The sequence below is a fragment of the Trichoderma harzianum genome (assembly GCF_003025095.1).
Source record: "Trichoderma harzianum CBS 226.95 unplaced genomic scaffold M431scaffold_34, whole genome shotgun sequence".
In the NCBI taxonomy this organism is placed as follows: Eukaryota; Fungi; Ascomycota; class Sordariomycetes; order Hypocreales; family Hypocreaceae; genus Trichoderma; species Trichoderma harzianum.
Window position 1 is genome coordinate 1 of NW_020209282.1, and position 22585 is coordinate 22585.

Genomic DNA, 22585 nt, shown 5'->3' on the forward strand with positions numbered 1-22585 from the left:
AGGAAAAAAAAGTAAATATATTAAGCTTTAGGCTTAATATAAGTATTTTTATTTATTACTTTTATAATTATTTATTAAAAAAGCTATTATAAAAATATATATTATAATTAAAGTAAAAGTTTTAAAAAAATTTATAAATACTTTAAAAATTATAAAAAAGTAATAAAATTAAAAATTATTATAAATATATAATAAAAAAATTATTAAATATATTATAATTATTAAATTTATAAAATTAACTAATACTTAAGGTTAAATTATTAATAAAGGTTAATTATTTATAAAAAAGTTATAATACTAAGGATTAATAAGTTTAATATAATTACTTTTAGGGTTTATTTTAATAATTTAGCTTTATAATTTACTATATTATCTTTAAGTATAATTAATATTTTAAAAATAACCTTTATAATTTTATTTTTTATTATAATTAATTACTAAAACTTAAATTATATTATTATTTAGTTTATTTAAAGTTAGTATATAAAGGTTTAGTTATTATAATAAAGGTAATAATATAATTAATAAGGAAAAGCTATTTAAGCTTTTTTAATTTATAAATTAAGGAAGTAGTAGTATTATTTTAATTTATAAAATAGGAAGTTAAATATATTAATATATTTCTTTAATTTATAAATTAAAAAGGTAATAGTAATAAAGCACTAGTACTTAAAGTAAAGGTAGTAGAATATTATTTAAGTTAATATTTTTTTTTTAGTTAATTACAGAAGGAGAAAAGTTATATATTTATAAGGTTATATATCTATAGTAAAAATATTATATATCTTTATTAATTACTATTTTTTTTAAATTAATTTTTTTTAAAATTAAATTAATTACTTAAATATATAAAATATATTTATAATTTTATTTAATTTTAATTTTTAAATTTAAAAATTAATAATTAAAATTTTTTTTATAAATTAAAATAAAATTATTTTAATTTCATTTTAGGATTTTTATTTAAAAAATTAATATTAAAAATAAAACTTTTTTTATTTTTAATTTTTTAAAAATATTAAAATTTTTTTTTTTATATTTTAATTATAATTATAATATATTTTTATAGTTTTTTTAATAAAAAGAATTTAAGTTAAGTAAATTTAAAGATTTTATAATATAAAAAAATTATAATATTTATTTATAAAATAATTTATAAAAAAGTTAATAATTATATATATAAATAAATTTATAAAATTATAGTTTTTTTATTATTAAATTATAATTTATATAAATAAGTTTTATTAATAATTATTTTTATTTTTAATAATTTTTTTATTTTTAATAAATAAAAAAATAAATTTATTAAAAATTGAATTAATAAAAAAAAATAAAAAAAAAAATAAAAAAAAAATAAAAAAAATTATAAAATAATTATATAATAAATATATAAATATATAATAATAAAGTAATTATATTTATTTTTACTTTTTTATATTTTTTTAAAATTCTAAGCTTTTTATAATATTATTATTAAACTAAGGGCTTTATAACCCTTAGTTTATACCCCTATAATATAATTAATATATATTTATTATGTAACTATATTCTTCCTAAATAGGCTTTAATAAAATTATTATTAATACCTTAAGAATTATTTATAAAGTTATTAAATTAAAGAAAGTTATTTATAATATTATTAAAAAAGTTATTAATCTAGGAAATACTACTTTTTATTATAATTTTTTATTAAAATTAGTAAATATAAAGAAATATAATATATTATATATTAATTTTATATATACTATAGCCTAGTATTATATTTTAGTATAGTAGGCTAAGATCCGCTAAACCTTACTATAATAGGCTAGACTAAGTGGGAATACCGCCTGGATAATAAAAATCTACCGCCTGGATAATAATACTCTTAAAATAAGCTATTAAAGCTTTATTTTAATGAGAGTGGGACTTAGCTGGCTGACCTCAACTACAGCCGTCTCTTTTTACACTGAAGGTTCACAAGAAGGAGGATATAATGTATTCGGTTGATACATTGAAGCAAAGGCGTTTGGGAGGCAAATTGGCATGCCGGAGCATGTAATATATACACATATATATGATAGACCCCTGAGGTCCCTTATTTTTATATGTAATACAGACTAGACTTGGCCAAGTTCTGCGGACTGGCGATTCAAGAAGAAAGCTTGTAAAAATAACAGACACCAATATTCCAGGAAAGGGTATTATGGGACTGGCCTGGTACAAGAGAAAGACGCCACAGCGACTATAAAGATTGATTAAGGAGGTTTTTTCATCAAGGAGATTTCATGGCTGCGGAATAGAGATACGAGAAATTCATATTCCTATTTCCTGCTAAATGTAACGGTTAATTGTGTGCTTGTCGACTCTTCAAAATTTTAATGTTATTTACTTTATTTATGCTCAGTCTTTATTTTATACACAACGATGAATGAGATGCTTTCAGTTGATATTCCAACGCCATAGTGATTTACCCCAAAGATGAATTCATCTTTTTATTTATTCATCCCATCCAACTCTTTCTTTGCATGTGTCTCTTCTCTACTCCTCATCTGGCTCTTCTTCTTCCGCAACCTGTCATCAATTAGCATCGTGTAACACAAAGTCTTAAGTAGGGATATAAGAACTCACATTGTCGTGGAAGTTTTGTCCGTCGGTAGTTTCGTTGATGAGACCAACACGGATGCAGAAATCACCAAACTTCTCTCCCTCCTGTCTCTCGAGCGCGTAACGCTTGAGCAGGGCCCTCATGATTGTCAAAATCTCATCCTCCTTGATGCTTGCACGGTACAGCTTGTTCAGACGCTGGCCGTGGTAACCACCGCCAAGGTACATGTTATAAGCGCCGTAAGCCTTGCCGACAAAGGCGACTTCAGCCAACCATGGACGAGCACAGCCGTTGGGGCAACCAGTCATACGCATGACGATGGAATCTTGACGAAGACCGTTCTCTTCGAGGCAGGCCTCGAGCTTGGTGATGAGCACGGGCAGGTAACGCTCCGACTCAGCCATTGCCAGACCGCAAGTGGGGAAGGCGACACAGGCTGATGAGCTGAGGCGCAGGGCAGAGAACTGGAGGTTGTCGAGCTTGTACTTCTTCATGAGATCCTTCATGGCAGGGACATCTTCATCGGCAACGCCACTGAGGACGAGGTGCTGGTTACCAGTTAGGCGGAACTCGCCCTTGTGAATCTTGGCAATCTCGCGCAGACCAGTCTTCATCCGGAAATCAGGAGTGTCCTCAATACGACCGTTCTCGATGAAGAAAGTAAAGTGGTTGACACCAAACTCGTCCTTCTGCCAGCCAAAAGTGTCGACGTTGCTCTTAAACTCGAAAGCCTTGGGTGCCTCGAACTTTTGACCCCACAGATCCTCAACCTTGCCCTTGAAAACCTCGACGCCCATGTCGTCAATGGTGTACTTGAGACGGGCGTGCTTTCGGTTCTTACGGTCACCGTGGTCACGCTGAACAAGCATAACCTTCTCGCAAGCGAGGTGGATCTGCTCCTTGGGGACATAGCCAAACATGCGGCCAGTTTGGGGATAAGTCTTCTTGTTGTTGTGAGTAGCACCCATACCACCACCAGCAAGCAGGTTGAAACCCTCCAAAGTGCCATCCTTGTTTACGATGGCGATCAAACCAATGTCGTGAGCATATACATCAGTGTCGTTGTGAGGAGGGATAGCAACTGTGATCTTGAACTTTCGAGGCAGATAAGTAGGGCCATACAACGGCTCAAAGTCTTGGACGGCATCACCGGCAACCTGAACCTTCTTTTCGTTCTCATCAGCGATCCAGATTTCATGGTATGCACTCGTAGAAGGCAGCAAATGGTTGCTGATCTTGGCAGCATAAGACTGAACTTCTTCATGAAGCTTGGACTTAGAAGGCAAAGAGCTGCACATGACGTTACGGTTCACGTCACCGCAAGCAGCAATCGTAGTCATGAGAGCACGGTTAATGGCCTGCATGGTGGATCGTAGCTTGCCCTTGATGACACCGTGGAACTGGAAGGTTTGGCGAGTAGTGAGCTTCATCGTCTCGTTACCAAGCTTGCTGCTAATGTCGTCCATCTGGATCCACTGCGCGGCCGTCGCAACACCACCGGGCAATCTGCAGCGAACCATGAAGCCATAGGCAGGCTCCAGGCCCTGAGCCTTTCTCTCGTCACGGACATCACGGTCGTCCTGGAGATAGGTGCCGTGGAACTTGGTCAGCTGAGAGTTGGCGGCTGAGATGGCTCCGGTGGATGTATCCCTCAGCTCCTCTGCAATGGTGCCACGGAGGAAGTTTGACTCAAGCTTGATGTCTTCGTTGGTAACTGGCGGCGGCTCATCAGGAAGACCGTCGACCTTGTCCACACCGAGTGCCTGCCACAGCTTGGGCTCCCACTCCTGGTAGCCGGTCTGGAAGCTGTCCGGATCTTGGTCATCTCCTAAGCCAATGTCCACAAACCGCTTGCCGCCCAGGTTACCCAGAACTCTGTCAAGATCCTTGGCTGGCTTGTTGTAGTAGATCTTGTCCTCCTTTCGCGGCCAGTAGTGGCTGTCACCCAAGCCAAAGACGGAGTAGTTGACGCCAGCCAGGTCGAGGTCGGTGTTGTCCTTTACAGCATCCCAGAAAGCCAATCCGTTCTGAGGGAACTCTCCCTGTCCGGCGGTGGAGGTGATGAAGACAATGTTTTCCTCGCTTGGCAAATCCTCGACGGGGTAATCTTCCATAGCCATCGCCGCTGTCTTCAAGCCACGAGCTCTACCTCGGTTAGCCAATCGCTTGGCGAGTGTGCTGCCGTTACCGTTGTCAGAAGCAAACAAAATGGTCAGAGGAGCGCCAAGAAGGCCTTCGAGAAGCTGGTTGTAGGCATCCTTTGCCTTCCTCTTCTGTGCATCCCGGACCTCAGTTCCAAAGTCCTGGCCAAGGTTGGCAGCGAAGCTAGGCTCCTTCTTCATGATTTGAGTCAGTTGGTTGTCTCGAGCCAGGAAAGCCTTCAGCTCTTGCTTAAGGAGCTCCGAGTCCAGGGAAAAGGCGGGCTCGCCCTTGGCCTCGTTATCAGGGTTCCATCGGTAGAGAGGCCAGTATCCAGCATCCACAGCCTTCTTGGTCTCCTGCAGAACGGTGAGAGGCGAGTCAGTCTCGCCAAAGTAGGGCAAGTAGGCCAGGACAACTGATGGACCGTTGAACTTGTCTGCCTCGAGCAGTGCCTGCAAAACTTGAGTGTATGAGCTGTAGACAGCGGTGGAAGCCACGTAGACATTGCCAAAGTTCATCGCGTACAGGCCGATATCCTTCTTCCTTCGGTTGGCGTCGGCCACGGCCTTTTCGGAGTAGGGAGTTGAGTCAATAATCAGCATGTTCACATTTTCACCAGACGCAAGAACATGGTGAACACCAGAGTTGCCGAGATCGTAAGCCCAAGCATCAGAGCCCATCAGCCAGAGAGACTCCTTTCGGAAAAGGTTACGGTTCGAGAGAAGCTTCTGGGCTGCTGGCGAGCCATCTTCTTCCAACTTGGCAATAACGTCATCAGAGATCACGTCGGACTTTGCCTGGTCATCAGAGTTGACGGCCCATCGCGCGAGCCAACTCTTCAGAGCCTCAGTAGCAGCCCCAGTGCTGCTTGCCGCTTGCTTAACCTCGGCCACAAATCTGGTTCGCAATTCCTTGCGGGCCAATAGAGATCCGAAGCCGAATTCGGGGCTGGCGGCTACAGTGGCAGAGATACCAGCGTTTTGAGATTCTAGGGCATTGGCAATGTAGGTTCTGCTGCCGAAAAGCTGGTCAAGAATTTTGGAATAAGCAACCTCGAGCTTCGGGGCCTCCACGCCAGCTGCAACTGGCTCGCTTGGTCCCTCTTTGACACCAACTTCCAGGTTCTGGATGGGCTGTGCGGCCGTGAGATTTTGAACGATGCCACGCAGAGCCTGAGTAGTAGCCTCAGGGGCAATGTATCCAAGTTGGTGGCCAACAATAGTCTCAACACCACCAGGGCCGCTCTTGATAGACGACAAAACATCAATCAACAAGGGACCCCATTTGGTTGTCTTTCGGTGAATCTGCTCCAGGACAGCGATCCTCTTAATCGACTTGGGGATGCTTGCCACGAGCTTGGAGCCAATCCATGGTCGGTACAGGCGAGGTGTAAGAATACCAATCTTGGCGTAAACGTCATCAGCCTTAGCAGTGTCGATGGCTTGAGCAAAGGAACCGGTGTCGGAGCCGAAGATGAAGAGGCAGTTCTCCGCATTGGCCGGTCCAGTGTATTCGAAGGCGTTGTACTGTCGCCCAAGAGCCGTGTTCAGCTGTGCCCAGATGCGAGTGGCGCAGACATAGACATCTTCGGATGTCACCTGGGGAGCAGCAATCTCTACAGTGGTGGCAACTGATGAGGATCCGGTGGGGGTGCTGGAGCTGCTCGCCTGGCTGGTCTTGGCGGACAACTCAGATACTGCTTTCGAAGCGAGACTGGCGGTCGATTGCTGAAGGGTCGATGCTTTGTCGACGGTACCAGAAGACTCGGCCTCCTGGTGGTCTGAGGAAATGGCAACATGTCCGTCATCGGCGTACAGTCCAGAGGCCTTGATGGTGCCAGCTTGGAGTCTCCTGACAGTATCGATGTCAAGGACAGCTCGCACTACTGAGAAATCTTCTAGGCCGATGGGCTCATCACGAGCCGAAGTGTCTGGAGAGAAGAAATGGATGACAGCCTTGCTAGTGCGCAGAGCTAGGGCATGAGCAGTGATGGCCATGTCCTGTGCCTCCTGAAGAGATTCAGACTGTAGGAAGGTCCAGCCTGAGTTTCTGATGGAAGTGATGACAGAGAAGTCGGCAAAGCCGCGGGGCTGGAGGGAGACATGAAGGACAACAGGGTAGTTGGCGAGCTTGTAAAGATGAGAGATGGAAGGGAGTAAGATAGAAGAAGTCGTCGTGACAGAGACGAGCTTGCCTGACCGAGCAGGAGCAAAGACAGACAGCAACGGGTCATTGTTATGACGAATATGTTGTATCTAGAAATCGGGTTGTGGTTAGTGAGCTCCTATTGCTTTTTGACTTTTTTTCGGACTGTCGGCGGACCAGGATCGGGTCGTCGTCATTGTAGTGGGTTGAATATGTAAGTGGGTAAAAGAGCGAAAAAAGACAAAAACAACAAGCATGGGCAGTCAGACACTCACCTCAGGAATGGTATCTTCAGTAGCTGCAACAATTCCACGGTCCTTGCGGCTAGCAAACTTCTTCAAGTGAGAGGAAAACTCAGAGTCGGCAGCCAATGAAGGCTGGACAGAAATGACGACATCGCTAGAGAGGTAGGCGATTCTCGCAGCTACACAGACGAAAAAGCAACAGAGAAACAACAGGTTAGCCCAGTTTCGATGAGATAGAGGTGTTTACAGTGGAATTCAAGAAGAAGGGAAGTGGTAGAGAGGGAAGATATTCCCATCATCCATAGCAGACACAAACTTACCAGCCTCTTCAGGCGTGCGGATGTGAACCGAGGTCGCCATGCCCGTTTTCGTCGTCGGCCTCCAGGATCAATCCAACACTTTTCGAGATTATGATCCCTAAAAGATGGAAAGAAGAGGCAAGTGACGATGGAGAATGAGGAAAGAAAAGGGAGTGAGGGAGAAGTAAAAAATTGAAACAGCCCTTAGGAAGAGGCCTAGTGAACGACGATGCGAGAGGAATGGTGAGTTATAAGATGACTAGTCCACCAATTCAACAAGCCATGTCACCCTCAGCCGATGCCGTTACCGTCTGTTTCTCGTTTTCCCTCTATCAATTCGCAGCTGTCCTCCCCTAAGCTTTTCTTTTCCTTGAGCCACAACCATGTCTCGAGGCTCCACTGACTGCCTCAGCCAAATTTCCATTCCCCGCAGAAGCCCGAGTTTTGGAGGATTGCGTGATCGCTTAGCGCTTGGAGGTCTGCACAGTCTTGCGTGGGCGCCACCCGCCAAAGGGCAGCCATAGGGCAGCCATAGGACGGCGGCGATGGCGAAATCGCTCTCTGACAAATCCCTGCCGTCAGATTCGTTGCGGTGGGACGTGGGAATGTTGAGGCGTGGGAAGGGCGGATAATTGCTGGGTTTTTGGAGATGGAGTTTTACGTTGCAAAGGAGCACTGAGCACTAAGGCATCAAGATTGCTTAGATTGGTTAGATAAGCCAGAACAAGGTAGAGCCAGAAGACACGATAAGTTGTACTGACATTGACTGACACAGGCTACCTATAATTGTCCATATACAAAACTGTAACCTCCGTATCAATCCCGTAAATAGTGCCAATCATACAAAATCTTGATCCTCACAAGCAAAAGCACAATCGTTGCTTGCTCGCTGACGCCATCAACACTAAACCCAGTTCAGTACCTGATGGACCGCCGCTCTCGCCGCAATCATGCCGCATTGCCTCTATTTCAACAGCTTGTTCGACCATCCATCACTCATCTATTCGTTATTAGACTGCACCGGACCCTGGATTAGCCCTTCTGGCACCGTCCTTGCACCACCTTGGACCCATCAAAGCTCCCTCCGACTTCCGTCTCTCCCCCAAAGGCACCGACGAGCCGAGCCCACACTCACGTCCTCATTCGCTCATTCGTTCGTCTGCCAGACTCCAACGCCCGGTAACGGCTGGCAGCCAATCGTTAGTACCTCCGAATGCCGAGCGATTTGCATGGCCCGGCCCTCGGCGTCTTCTCTGCCTGCCCAAGGCCCCCAAATAAGCATACCGAATAGTGCTATTAATTATTGTATTAAATAAGGCCACGCTCGTGACTACCCAAAACAGTGAAAACCCAACCGTGCCGAGATTTTTTCTCTCGATGATGAATCGCGGGGTTCCGATCGCGTCATTTCGTACCCCAGTCTTTCCATTCACATCATGTCTTTCCATCCCTATTGTTTCATCCCTTTCCCTCAACCTCAGTAACTGAAAGATTGTCTATCTACGGAGTATCCCTCTCATACTTCGCCAGCCAGAGTTGCTACCGTGCTGGGTTTCCGGCTGCTACCACCCTCAACCCATTCTCTCGCCTCAGAGTAATCCATCCAGTAGTTGCGCCCGAAAGACACCATCAGTCGACCGAGCTGACCTTTTCGTCCTTCACCGTCAGGCAGGTCCGCAGCAAAGGGGCCCACGTGATCGTCGACGCCAGGTCCTTCAAGGATCATCAGTTGCATATACTTCTGCAGCACCTGGCGTGCATAGTTCATGACGACCAGACTGAAGTAGACTCTGATCAGGGTTAAGCCAGTGATCAAGAGCATGCTGGCGGCTGTCTCTTGAGGTACAACATCGCCATGCACGGCAGTTTCGCGACGGAGACCCTCCATGCCCTCAGCAACCATATCAGGCAGACTAGATCCGTTTGATGAAGCAGTGGCGAAGTACCAGTCCATTCCAAAAGCCACTGTAGAAGCGCCGTTGATGATGGCATCGATGACATACAGCCACGCCAGGGCCAGGCATTCGAACGGGCTCTGCTTTCGGATATGCGGGATCAGGTAGACGAGGAGGCCGAGAACGCCAATACAGTAGACGTAAGTTGTAAGCTGGAAGAGGGAGAGCTGGAATCCGGTGAGGATCGCAAGAAGACCGTAAACGCCCGTAACCTTGTTGAAGACCAATGCCAAGGAAATCAATTCAGTGCCAGTCTGCAGGCTAATGAGGCCGAAGAGGGTCTAATCGCGACTGTCAGTACCAAAATTTCACACTCTTCATCGCTTGAACCATCTCCCGATGAATATCTCCTATCAAAGAGGGAGAGAGAAGGAGAGAGGATTCCACGTGTGACCTACCTTCGGCCGAGGTATCCGCAGATACAGCCTCGTAAATTTGGACATTATGAACAGAGTGCCCGTCGCGATTGTCGTCTATACTGATAAAAAAGAAATCAAACAAGTCTATCGCAAGAATAGACAAGAAACAAAGTGAAGACGCCGAAAGATAGAGGATAACGGGAGAAGCGATGAGATCTTGAAAGTTTCGGCGACGGCGGAGATGATTGCGACAAGGAGAGCCTTCCAAGCGCGCTTAGCTGGATCTGTGCACACGGGTCCCACAACGGCAGTCATCCAGCCAGTCACATCGGGGCCAAGCTGACACAATCACATGATATATCACATGAGCCAGCTTCAGCTCGGGAAGCCCGTAGCGAACCAAAGCGAGGCCTCTTGGGCAGGGCAAATTTTTGTCGCTGGGCGCAGATCCACCATCACGTCACCGGGCGAACGTCCGAAGTAACTTGTATGTAGCTTTGTACCTTTCAGCCGTGATGACCTTGCTCAGGCTTTGTTTGACAGTATCTGGTCTATCCAATGGCATGAGCAGTTACACGCACATCATCACACTCTGTTGCATTTAATCGATCCACTAAATCTGCTGTTCCTCTGCAGACTGCCAATTCGTATTGTTGTTTGGTCATTAGCAAGGTTCTTGTGTCTTTAGCCAAACTTCCTCTGTGCGGTATATACCTACATACCTTAGCTGAAGCTATTATTACACCGGGCGGTTCCGGATGAGGAGCTCTATTTTGCGGAAAGCCAACAACAATAAAAAGAGATGATATCAAGCATCTGAGATGGGGCAATATACATGCAGGGATAGGAAAAGTCACACAATATCTTGCTCTTTCACTAGCGGGAGATGATGACAAAGGGCCATAAAAAGAAGTTGTAGCGCTTAATTCAGCAAGTAAAAGATTATTAGTATGTGTATAAACGATCGTGGGCACGTTGTCCCCGTTTGCAGGTATTATACAAGTCCCATGCACTGGCCAAATTTCGAATTGATATCCTATTATTAGGCATTGATGCATCGTGACTTCGAAGCGACGCTGAAATGGGGATACTGGTCGGTTGTCTTGTCGGGCGTTTCAAACTCTATTACGGACTCAACATCTTGGCTTAGCACGAGCAACCCTCCTGGGGAGGCGCTGTTGTGTTCGTCCGCACATCAATCACTGTGAGAGAAAGAGGGGTTAGTTAGAATGCCACCAAAGAGTAATCGGGACGCAACGGCATCGTCCGTGCTAATGAGGTAGATATAAGGAGAGAGAGAAGAGAGAGAGAGAAAGGGGCTTACTTTGGTTGGTTGCTTGGGCAGCTGCATCAGAGCCTTCCATGCCAGGCAGTGCCTGTGCTATTCTCTTGAAGAGGTTTTGTACGTTGTGACCAAGCTTGGCACTTGTCTCAACAAATCTTAGACCTTGTCTCTTGGCCTCCTCCTCTCCCTGCTGGGTTGTGACCTCTCGCTTATCATTAAGATCGGTCTTGTTGCCCACCAGGACAATGATAACGTCGTTTCCTCTCTCTGCCCGGACGTCATCAATCCACTTCTTGGTGTTTTGGAATGATTTTGCGTCTAGGAAAAGATATGCGTTGTTAGTCTACGATGCGAATATGGTGGGGCTTCACCGCGAGTTTGGGGGAGGGGGGGTTTCTGGCGGTATAAAGGGACAAAGGCAGAGCATTCCATACTAGAGATATCGTAGACAACAACGGCAACGCTCGAGTCACGGATGTATGAAGGGATCAAGCTTCGGAATCGCTCCTGGCCTGCGGTATCCCACAGCTGTAGTCGTACCGTCCGATCCTCGAGATACATGGTCTGAGTCCACATGTTAGGCTCGTCCACCGGCAGCTTAGCTTGAACGGATCGGGGTTTCGTACCTTGGAGAGGAAATCGATACCAATGGTTGCCTGATACATGTTGTCGAACGAGTCGTACATGAATCTGGTAATCAGGGACGTCTTGCCCACTGTGCCGTAAACTCGGTCAGTCACCAAATCGACAGATATAGTGTGGAGCCGGACAAGAGACACATACCGCTTTGTTCCCCTAAGAAGACCAGCCTGAATAGAAATCAGCATTAATGACTGGTAGGGAGTCAATGAATGGGCAAACGGGGACGCATACTTGAACTTCTTCAAGGGGTTGTTGTAGGATCCTCCGGTTTGCGCCATGGCTGCTGCTGCTGCGTGTAGTGGCGTGTGATGCTTGCTTGGAGATTCCGAGGCTGCCAAATCAAGGCCAGTTGGGTTGCTTTCTGAGGGGCAGAGGCAATGCTTGCAATTGTTTTGCTGTTAGTGATTGCTTGGAGCTGAGTTCTTCTTGCTGTAAGACAAAGGTCTCGGTCGTCTCCGGTATCGATCTCTTGCCTTTTGCTCGAGCTGGAAATGTTGGGCAACCTGAAAGGAGGTGACAATGATAATGACCGCCACCAGGCTCCGGGTTAATAAATAGCAGACAAACCAAGAGCCACTTTGGGTTGGACAGCAGAAGAAACTCGGCCTCCGCATGCCCCGCTATCCTAACTGTTCTATACGCCCCCTCATTGGGACTAGCGTTCGAATGTTGTCTTTTTCCAGGCTTGCTTTTTTGGCATGAGCAGCAAAAGCAGGGACGAAGTACAATGTACTTTTCCATTTGGTGGGGGACCCGCTAAAAAATCTCGAGAAAAGCTGCCGATAAGATTCGATTGCCCAAAGTAAATTTGCGACTGGGACATCCTACTATTGACTTGAAGGTGTTCAAGCATCACGACTCATATCACCAAGTCAATTGCACAAAAGAAACAAAATGCCTGTCCTTCGGTCGGCCACTGCCGGCTCTGGCGAGGCGCCCAAGCAATTCAACCAGCCCTCGAGGAAAGGAAAAAAGGCATGGAGGAAGAACGTGGATGTGACAGAGGTGGAAGAGGGCCTGCAGGAGGTCAACAATGAGATTATCCGAGGGTATGGAGTTTCCGCGCTTGAAATCTCTCTGCAGGAACTTGTGCTAACATCTTTGGAAGTGGTGTTATTCGAGAGAAGGCGTCCGAGGACCTCTTCACCATCGATACAACAGGCGACTCCAAGATCCCCCAGAAATTCCCCAAGCACGTCAAGAAGGGTCTCAAGGCCGACGAGATCATCAACAGGCGCTCCGCCGTGCCCGCTGTCTCCATGCGCAAGCGTCCCAGCGACAAAACCACCGATGGAGTTGTTCCCGCCAAGCGCCAGCGCACAGATTGGGTCTCCCACAAGGATCTGGCCCGTCTAAAGAAGGTTGCCGATGGACATCACGAGAATACCGTCGCCGTCAGAGACGCCACGTTTGATCTATGGGATGCCCCTGCGCCGGTGGCCCAAGATCCTACGGATTTCCTGCCTGAAAAGATTGAGGCCAAAGTTCCAAAGTCCATGAAGCTGAAGCCCCTCTCCCTTCTCGCCAACGGGAAACAAGCTCCCGCGGTGCCAAAGCCCACAGGAGGATACAGTTACAACCCATCTTTCCCAGAGTACGAGAGTAGACTCGCCGAAGAGAGCACCAAGGCTCTCGAAGCCGAGCAGAAGCGCCTTGAAGCCGAAGCCGCTGAGGCCGCGAAACTAGAGGCCGCAGCAAAGTCAGCAGCGGAAGCAGATGCCGCCGAGGAACGGGCCAACATGTCGGAGTGGGAGGAGGACTCTGAATGGGAGGGCTTCCAGTCCGGCGTAGAGGACGAGAGACCCAGCGCAAAGCAGCCCAAGCGCAAGACGCAAGCCCAGCGGAACCGCATCAAGCGCAGAAAGGAGGAAGAGCAGCTGGCACAGCACAAGGCCAACATGAAAGCCCGCCGCGCGCAGGAGCAGCGCATCAAGGAAATCGCGGCGGAAGTCGCAGAAAAGGAGAAGGAAAAGGCCCTCGAGCTGGCAAAGGCCGCCGAGCAAGACTCGGATGCCGACAGCGAGATTGGCGAGGAAAAGCTGCGGAGGAGGCAGCTGGGCAAGTACAAGCTCCCGGAGAAGGACCTGGAGCTTGTTCTGCCGGACGAGCTGCAGGAATCCCTGCGACTGCTCAAGCCCGAGGGAAACCTGCTCAAAGATCGATACAGAAGCTTGCTGCTCAGAGGAAAGGTGGAGAGCCGAAGACACATCCCGTTCAAGAAGCAGGCCAAGACCAAGGTTACGGAAAAGTGGACGCACAAAGACTTTGTTCTATAAACGGACTGATGATGCATTTTTCTTTCTTTTTCTTTTTCTTTCATTTCTTCGTTCGCATATCCCGTTGCATTTCTTTTCCTTAAATAAACAGACATTAGATCATGGCGTCGTAATATTTTCTTCAATAAAAACGGCTAGGAATGAAGACGCTTCCTCTACTATTTACTACACTTGAATGATATAAATCTCAAAGATATCCAACCCCCATCCCAAATCCTGACACGTCCCTATAAATTTTGTATTCCTCCTGGGAATCTGAAGATATACACCTAACCTCAAGTCTTTTGCAGTTTAACGCTGACCGAAGAACGCGTTTGTGCAACTATTAATTTATTCCGCTTTATGATCGTGATATTAATCGCTTCAAAAAGCCACAAGATCTAGAAATCCAATTGTCAGTGCTCAGCTCAATATGAATGGATCAACGATGAATAAAAACATACCTCTACCGAATAATCCTCGCTTCATCCAGTCCATAGCCATCAAGCTCCTTGTCCGGAAGCTCACGCTCTGCGCAAAGTAGACCGACCTCCAGGCATACACGGCCCACAGCCCACCGGCCATGCTCCAGCCGTCTCCTAGGTCAAAGACGGCCGAGTTACCGATATATGCCAGGCTGCCCAAGTGGCGGTATTCGAATGCCTTATAGACGGCGGCGTCTAGATCGCCATCTCGAATGTCGTTTGCCAGCATTGCGTCTGAGATTTTAGCCATCTTGTTGAATTTGTGGGCGAGATACAATCCCTGCTGATGGGCACGCTGAGCCGTGGCCGGTAGCGACGTCAGCTTGCTATCAATCTGGTTCAAGAGCTCCCGAAGCTCGCCAAAGTCGAGAGTTCCCGACTGATCCTTGTCGAATTCGAAAAAGAGCTTATCAAGACGCTTGAGATGGTTAACCGCCTGCGGAAAGCGCTTCTTCACGTCCTGTGCAACAGTTCGCCAGTCGGAGAAGTGCAGCTGAAGCGTCTCCGGCTCAATCCCACGCGACCACGCGAGCTTACGGAGAAAGCTTACGATGCTGTCGGCAACGTTGTTCTGGACGGTGGAACAGTCGCCAATGGCATAGACGTCGCCGAGAGGAGCACCGTTGAGGCGGAGGTGGGTGTCCGTTTCCAGAGCATGTCGGTTTGTCTGGCTGTCGCCCAGCTTCTTGGCCAGCTTCTGGGATAGAGCAGTCGGAGAGACGCCGGTAGACCACAGGCAAAAGCCTATTGGGAGCTCCTTGGTGATTACAGACCCGTCCTCCTGCTTCTGGCTAAAGATGATCTTATCAGGCTGAACCTCCTTGACTCGTGAATTCGTAAGAACTTCAACCTGGTCACGAGCAAATCGCTCTTCTGCATATTTTGAAACTGTCTCGTCGTACGTGTTCAGGATATGACCACGGCTCTGGATTATATGGACAGATATCTCATTTCGCAGCAGACGAGGGAAGTGTCGAGTCAAGTCCTCATTTAGAAGATCATAGAGCTCAGCGGCAAACTCGACGCCCGTCGGCCCACCGCCGCTAACCACGAAAGAAAGCAACCGCTTGCGGTCATCGTCCGATGTAGTAGGCAGGCAGGCAAGTTCGAGATTCTGGATGACCTTGTTTCGAATCATCCGCGCATCGTTGATATCCTTGAGGAAAAAGGCATTCTCCAGCCCCTTGACACCATGGGGATTCGTTGCGGAACCGACGGCAATGACTAGCTTATCGTAGGGAACGTAGAAGCGGACCTCCTTCCCCTTGTGATCAAGCTGAGATACCTCGACCAGCTTATGGGAGAATTCGACGTCCTCTGCCTTGGCACGTATAAAGTGGCCGCTGACGCGGCTCAGTATCCGCCGAATGGGCTCAACCAGAGAGCGCAGCTCCAAAGTGCCCACGGTAGCAGACGGTAGCATAGGGGTGAAGAGGAAGTAGTTGGCGGGAGAGATGACTGTGACGTTGTAGTCGTCCGGGTTCAAGTCCTTGAGAAGCGCCACGCCACCCCATCCGCCGCCCAGGATAACAAGTCTGGGCTTGGTCTTGGCCTTGGTCTCATCGTCATCGATGTAGACCTCTGCGATGGGTAGATTCTTGGGGCCGCCGCGGCGTGGCTGTAGCGCAAGCTGCGAGACGTCAATGTCGCTCTGCGTGCCGTGTTCTTTGTACGTGCTGGCATCGTAGAGGAAGAAGGCAAAGACGCCGCCTCCCACGACGGTAATAGAAATGCCAACCCACGCCGCCGCTCGGTAGAGGAAATTAAGCAGCCATGACTTGCGCTGGGGCAGTGGCTTTCCAGACAAGGCGCGAGAGAAGACGAGACTAAGTCGAGGGTGTGTTTGCAACTGGGGTTGCTCGATTGAATTGGCTGCCAAGGGGGTTCGTCTAGTTCGAGGGTAGAGTTTGGAAAAGGCCCGTAGCTGCGAACATGTCGCGGGGAGGGTCGTTCGAGAGCTGAGGGAAAGACGCTGCTTGGTGATACTGCCCGCTGCTAGGCGAAGTGATCCCAGCTGTGCTGAGGCCAGAGGCATAGTCACAACGAGTCAATGGAGTCGACGCGATTACTTCATGGAGGCCCAAAGGTGTGCCTCGCGCCAATTGATTGCTGAGAATTCGAATACGAATAGCTTGAAGCTTGTGTGTCACGTTCCCTGCGGGTGGTGTTGCAAGTAATGTACTAGGTTAGTAGTTACTAGGTATAAGTTGGACAAAGAAGAAGAGAGAAGCTGTTTTCTGCTTCTTGGTGTATCAACATGTGACTTGGTACTGTATCCAACAGTGAGAGATTTATCATGGTTGGCCCTTTGTGCTTGATATAGTCTACTCTGGATATGCCGGGCAAAGCTCATGGCGTCATAGCCTCCCAGGAATGGTCACTAACTGATGTTCAGGTCCCCACTGGATCTTGAAATAGCGACCAGGAACGCCGCCTGTGCCAACTAATCGGCCCACTGAATCCGAGTTGGAGGGGAATTAATTGTCCATGTCCACGGACTTGTCGATTTTGATGTCACGGCGCGATTCGGCATCTCAACACCGTAGTGGACATGATTACTCAATTACTACGTATGTTGATGCGTATAATTGGAGATTGAATGACAACTTTGATTGATTGATTATTACTATTAAGTGCGTGTCCGTATATAAATGCACTCGAACTCGATGCAATGCTAATTATGAGGCCGGGAAGCCAAATGCAATGAAAATGCCCGCGACATATACCAACTAAAAGGGCCGAGAAAAGAGAAAAGAAAAAACACAATGCCAGCTAGACAAGGGGAGAAGAAAAAAAAGTCTGCCTCTCACAGCCAGAATATCGCTCGCCGGCGTGTGCAGGATCCATATTCAGTCATCGCGCACCGGAAGTCGGCCCTTTGAGCTTCGGCCTCGCGGAGATGCCGCGGTCGCCGACGTCGGTTTCGTCCCGGCAGCTCCTCCGACAGGCTGCGCACAAGCTTCAAGGACAGCTTCAAAATGATGGTTCTTCATATCATTCAATGTGATTGCCGCGTGCCATGTAAAAACATCCACTGATGCTTTTACCTCACTTCATCATGCAAGCATTCGTTCACACGCGCACTCACGCAGTTCATGTACACCCATGTCATCATCACCACCATCATCGAAACATCATCGTTGCTAGTAGCAGGCACCTGTTATTCCACCAGGCCTGAAAAGCGAAGATTGGCCTCATTGTATAATATGTAAGTAGTGTCATGTTTAATGGTAGAATGCAGGCCGCTCAGCAGCGAAAGTATCTCTTCTCAACCCAACGCTGCTCTGCATGGGGAAGAAGATTGCAAACCACGGCCGTGATCTCTGGGAATACCGTCATCAACCTATGCAAGCCAACTTTTCCTGCGGAATAAGTTGCCAAGACGATACGTTCCAGTGCAACGCCGTGGTCGACCAGAACTTGAACTGCCATCAGAGCTGCTCCTCCGCTAGCCATTTGCGTATCGAGTAGTAGCACGCTCTCATGCTTGTGGATGTCTTCGGGAAGGCGCAGGTAATGGAGTTCTGGTTCTCCGGTTGAATAGCTGGACTGGATCAGGAGCCTGCCTGTTCTGCAGTCCGGGATGGTTTTTCTAAGGGCTGGCTCGAAGGCCGATCCTCCTCGGAGCACAATCACGGCGCTAACCTCTCCCTTGGGTCGTAAACCGTTGTACGTATAACCAGGTGGCGTCTCGATGGACGCTTCTTCGAATTGGACGTTGTTCAGAGCCCTGTAGTCGAGTCAACATACATCACCCTCTAGGACAAACATGCCTCTTAGACTAGACCTACTGTTCAATGATCAAGGCGGCAAGGCGGTCGAAGTAGAAGATGAAGTCTTCGGCCGATGTGTCTATGTCCTGAAGAATCGTGTTCATGAACTTGATTTGAGGCCCCTCGCTCATGACTACGACACGGTCGGATAGAGGCTCGTCTCTGTCTCTGACCTCAAGCCTAGCCAAAGCCTCACGATGATGGGTTGACTTTTCAAACAACTTCTTTTCAATGAATTGGACCATCATATCTTTACATTGCCACTTAGTAAAATTGTTCACAAAAAAAAAAAAACCATGGAAAGATCTCATGCAGGAATCGGCTTAGACTCACCAAGTGCCACTCGATTCTCGATTCCTCTGGGTACGATTAAATCCGCTACTTTGCGTTGTGGTTCGACGAACTGATTCACAACAGGCAGGCTGTGGTAAGCGAGAGATCCACCTAATAGGCAAACAGCAGCTTGACTTGGAAGTCTCACCTTTTCAAAGTTGGGTTTCACGAAAGCGAACCACTGCTTTATGCAGCCCTCAACATCTCGGCCTCGCTCCCGAACATCTCGAACAACTAGCGTAAATGGTGAGCACCTGCACTTAGTGGCAACTCTACAGGCAAAGAAGATACTTACTTCTCCGCGACAGGCAGGTATCTGCATCAGCATCACAGTAAATCTACAGCCAAGTCAGATTCTGTCCAACGGTATCGTTCGTGAGGCTGACGTACTCCCATATCACACAACTCACGAACCCGCGGATCGTAGAGGGCAAAAATGCCTTCCAAAACGAGTACGTGCGGGGAATAGATGGATGTGGTGTGCTCTAGTCGTGCATGCTTGGCGAAAGAATATACAGGAACCTCTGCTCGCTTTCTGCAGACGTTGGGTTAATGAGTGTGTCCAAACCTGTCTCATTAGGTAGTAGGTCATGGTTACCCAGCTTTCAGATCTCGCAGAGTGTTAATCAGAGCATCGAAATCAATGGCCTACGTAAGTGGTCTAAGCGTCTGATCTTTGACGGAGATTGAGAAACGGCATCGGATCCAGGAACGTACATCTGGTGAGTCGAAGTCGTACTCATTGGCAAATGCCAGTTTGGATTGGGCAGGGGTCAATGTCTTATAGAACGAGTCCTGATTTGTCGTTAGCCACGGCATTTCGAATCTCCATGCTTCCCCTAGAGTGTTCATGCCATGGATAGAATGACAACCCAGGGCAGGTTGAGCTTCTTCACTATCGTCTGAGATAGCGTCGACTTGCCGGAGCCCGAGCTGCCAGCGACGGCGATGATGCTAACATCTGCCCATGGCGGAGAGTAGTAAGCTCGCTTCTGAACCGTGACATGGCTCTCGAGCTGCGACATTTCTACCGGCCAGGACGTGGTTTGGGCTATTGGCCGACAGGTCGTTGTTACGAGCAAGGTCAAGCACAGGGTTACGCTTTTGCTTTTATCCTAGGTAGGGTACAAGAGTAGATGAAGTGGGAAGTGGCTCGCGTGATCCACCCCGCGAGTTTTTGCTGGCGCCAGTACGAGGACCGTACAGTAATAGATTTGCTGCTGAGATTGGAAGTGAGAGAGAGAGCTGAGGAGCGCTTGCGAGAACAAAGGCGACAAGCAAAGGTCGATGTCGATCGATAGAACAGATGGCGGAACAGATCAGATGTAAACTGACGGTCAGGGTGCAGGACAAGAAATCTTATCTGGCTGCAGTTCTGCTGTAGCCCACCGGAATCGAGGCTTCGAGGGCGTGGCACGGAGATGGCCGCTTCTACAGCTGGCCCGCTAACGTAACGGCGGATAGACCCCATCAAGCGACGCTTAAGCCGCGCTGATAGGTCTGATAGGGCTTGGTGAGGCACAAGCACCTAAAGTAAAGTAAGCATGTGCCGGACAACTAACGCTCACATGGTCGGCGGCGTCTAGGCAGAGGCGGCTAGGGCTTTTGGCAGCCTGGGAGGAGGAAGCTGTGAAGTGAGGCTGCTGGCGGATGGAATGGTCTAGTGTGCGGAGCTGAACATGGTGGTTGTTGGCTTTTGATCAGCCAGCCTCGTCTCGTGCTCCCATTTCTCTGTGCCGTACCTTGCGTCCTTTGACTGGCCACTGGCACCAAATAGGAGGCGAGGGGACATGCACCAAGTTACGAGTTATCGATAGGTACCCAAAGGTTTACGGCGTGCAGAAGACTCTTGATTATTTTGAGCCTTAGTTTGCATGCTGCTGCCAGCCAAGCTGATATCTGACGGAATACCGACGAGTACGATTACAGCACGTACATTCAGCAGTACAGGGACCAGGTACTCGCAGCGGCTACCTGCACTAACTGAAGCACTCCTAGAGCTGTTTGGCTTCAGCAACACCCGCTGTGCAATGCCACACAATGACCCAGCATCATACCCATTTCTTTTTATTTATTTTTTATATGAAAAAATTTTCCTCTCTTTTTTTTCTTTGCTCTCATTATCATCGTGAAGGGTTCCGTTACTGATGGAACCCCCCCAGTTATCAGTTTCACATGCCCCGTTCTACCATGCTCTTCTCATGTTAGCTGCCAAAGTCCCCCACCAGAGAGGGCAAACGCAGCCGCAAAAAGCTTCTGTGGAGCGCTGGCGGGCGTCCGCGTCAGCTATTGGTCCGCCTGGATTACTGTAAACGGGGCTAGGCCACCTCCAAAAAGGGCAGTCGCTGCTCTTCCGCCTCTGCGCAAAATCGCTTCTCTCTCTTCCACATACCAAACTTTTCCCATCTCCCACCACTTTCGCCCTGTTCGCGAGCCCACGGTTCCACGACTCGGCTTGCCAATGCGCTGAAACGGTGGCATCCTCGGCTTCCTCTTTGGCTGCCCACGCACGCCATGAGCCTCCTTATTCTCACAAATCCGCTGCTGTCGTACCGTAACTAGAGCTTCTGCCGGTTTCCTGCGGGAGGGCCGTTGATCGGATCTATGGTACGATGTCGTGACGTTGCTGGACTTTGCACCCCGCTCCATGTCCTGACTCTCTGCGCAGATGTCGTCAGCTTCTACAGCTACTCCGGCTAAACATGCCTTTGAGAGGCGTGTCGAGGGGGTCAAGTCTCCCAAAAAGTATGTATGAGCTGCGCGCCCAACCCTGACTTCTTTCCCCTACACCACAATGCCATCTATATGATGAACACTATATCAATGGGAATCTCTCTGAGACATTTTGTGCGGAGATCCGATATAATCTTCTTTTTTCCTGAACACTTCGAAAGCATTTTTGTCATTCTTCTCTCTTGTCTGGTGCTGTAGCTGGTACGGATTATTGACAAGCTTTTAGTGATATTAATGCCTTGATTTTGGATTATTTGACCATGGAGGGCTACCCGAATGCGGCTGCAAGATTCTCGAAAGAGGCAAACTTGCAGCCACAACAGGATACCTCCGCCATCCGCGCCAGGCAGCAGATTCAGAACTGCATTCATAGCGGGAATATTCAGACTGCCATCGAGACTCTTAACGAACTTGATCCTGAGGTATGTGGCATCATCATCCGCATTGACGCCCCCCACTCCTTATATGATTAAAACAAGAGTTTATACATGCACCACGCATATGGTCGGTTTACTGGCCCGTGATGAGAAACACCACTTTTTTATGATTTTTACCCTTTTTCTATCCTTTGTTACCAATCGCATTTCGGCTTCCATTTCCAGCTCATCGGTTCTAACATGGGATTTAGATTCTGGATGAAGATACCGCATTGCACTTTTCTCTGCTGCGGCTTCAACTCGTCGAGTTAATCCGAGTGTGCACTGCATCAGGGGGAGATATCAGTCCTGCCCTGAAATTTGCAACGGAACAACTTGGTCCACGTGCTTCCACGAACCCTGCCTTTTTAGAGGATCTGGAAACAACAATGGCTTTATTGCTATTTAATCCCGACGTCCTGGAACCGCAATTGGCCGCTCTTCTTGACCCTAGTCTGCGCCGTGATGCAGCGGACAAGGTGAACCGGGCCATCTTGGAAAGGCAGTCAACCAGACGCGAGGCCGCCATCCGCCAGCTTGTCAAGATGCGAGCCTGGGCAGAAGGTGCAGCGAGGGAGAAGGGCACTAGCCTTCCAGACCGTCTCGATATAGGATTGAGAGGCGAAGAGTCCTCGAATCAAGCCTGGCGAGGTTCCAATTCAGAGAATGGACATGATTCCATGGTGACGACCTAAACAATTCAATGACGCTTATGAATACTACGACCCCTATCAAATTGCAACTTGCAATTCTACTATAATGACAATTAATTCACATAATATCTCGCGATTATTCGTACACACTCGCACACGCACTACGTGAAACCGAATGGCAACAACGCCTGTTATCATAGGGGTTTGGAGAAGACCAAGGCGGAATGCATGAACCAATTTCATCACAGAAAACTCGCATAGAGCGGTTTTCTTCTGGC

At 47.6% G+C, this 22585-nt stretch overlaps 7 protein-coding genes across 7 annotated transcripts; 2 read left to right on the forward strand and 5 right to left on the reverse strand.

Annotated features, from left to right (window-relative positions):
- Positions 1-2520: 2520 nt before the first annotated feature.
- M431DRAFT_11450 (hypothetical protein) lies at positions 2521-7479 on the reverse strand (the record flags this gene model as incomplete). Its single annotated transcript, XM_024911907.1, has 4 exons — positions 2521-2553; positions 2611-6984; positions 7150-7298; positions 7440-7479. 4 exons carry the CDS (start codon positions 7477-7479, stop codon positions 2521-2523), a joined length of 4596 nt encoding a protein of 1531 aa, XP_024767417.1.
- Positions 7480-8934: 1455 nt separating this feature from the next.
- On the reverse strand, positions 8935-12245 carry M431DRAFT_525921 (hypothetical protein; the record flags this gene model as incomplete). The annotated part of the gene is made up of 7 exons (XM_024920648.1): positions 11891-12245; positions 11801-11826; positions 11644-11732; positions 11452-11581; positions 11057-11335; positions 9768-9846; positions 8935-9634 (listed from the first exon to the last, which is right to left on the reverse strand). The coding sequence occupies exons 1-7, from the start codon at positions 11935-11937 to the stop codon at positions 8935-8937; spliced, it is 1350 nt and encodes a 449-aa protein (XP_024767418.1). The 5' UTR covers positions 11938-12245.
- Positions 12246-12553: 308 nt separating this feature from the next.
- On the forward strand, positions 12554-13935 carry M431DRAFT_501751 (hypothetical protein; the record flags this gene model as incomplete). Its single annotated transcript, XM_024918056.1, has 2 exons — positions 12554-12708; positions 12768-13935. 2 exons carry the CDS (start codon positions 12554-12556, stop codon positions 13933-13935), a joined length of 1323 nt encoding a protein of 440 aa, XP_024767419.1.
- A 363-nt stretch (positions 13936-14298) lies between these two features.
- Positions 14299-16434, reverse strand: M431DRAFT_501752 (hypothetical protein; the record flags this gene model as incomplete). The annotated part of the gene is made up of 2 exons (XM_024918057.1): positions 14299-14315; positions 14379-16434. 2 exons carry the CDS (start codon positions 16432-16434, stop codon positions 14299-14301), a joined length of 2073 nt encoding a protein of 690 aa, XP_024767420.1.
- A 1211-nt stretch (positions 16435-17645) lies between these two features.
- Positions 17646-19530, reverse strand: M431DRAFT_101614 (hypothetical protein; the record flags this gene model as incomplete). The annotated part of the gene is made up of 9 exons (XM_024911330.1): positions 17646-18129; positions 18191-18422; positions 18506-18575; positions 18654-18739; positions 18801-18843; positions 18896-19040; positions 19104-19153; positions 19223-19300; positions 19375-19530. The coding sequence occupies 9 exons, from the start codon at positions 19528-19530 to the stop codon at positions 17646-17648; spliced, it is 1344 nt and encodes a 447-aa protein (XP_024767421.1).
- Positions 19531-20673: 1143 nt separating this feature from the next.
- On the reverse strand, positions 20674-21301 carry M431DRAFT_367578 (hypothetical protein). The gene has a single exon (XM_024914611.1). It carries the CDS (start codon positions 21152-21154, stop codon positions 20792-20794), a length of 363 nt encoding a protein of 120 aa, XP_024767422.1. The 5' UTR covers positions 21155-21301; the 3' UTR covers positions 20674-20791.
- M431DRAFT_514189 (hypothetical protein) lies at positions 20943-22523 on the forward strand. Its single transcript, XM_024920170.1, has 4 exons — positions 20943-21112; positions 21174-21250; positions 21465-21660; positions 21867-22523. The coding sequence occupies exons 2-4, from the start codon at positions 21174-21176 to the stop codon at positions 22347-22349; spliced, it is 756 nt and encodes a 251-aa protein (XP_024767423.1). The 5' UTR covers positions 20943-21112; the 3' UTR covers positions 22350-22523.
- Positions 22524-22585: the final 62 nt, after the last annotated feature.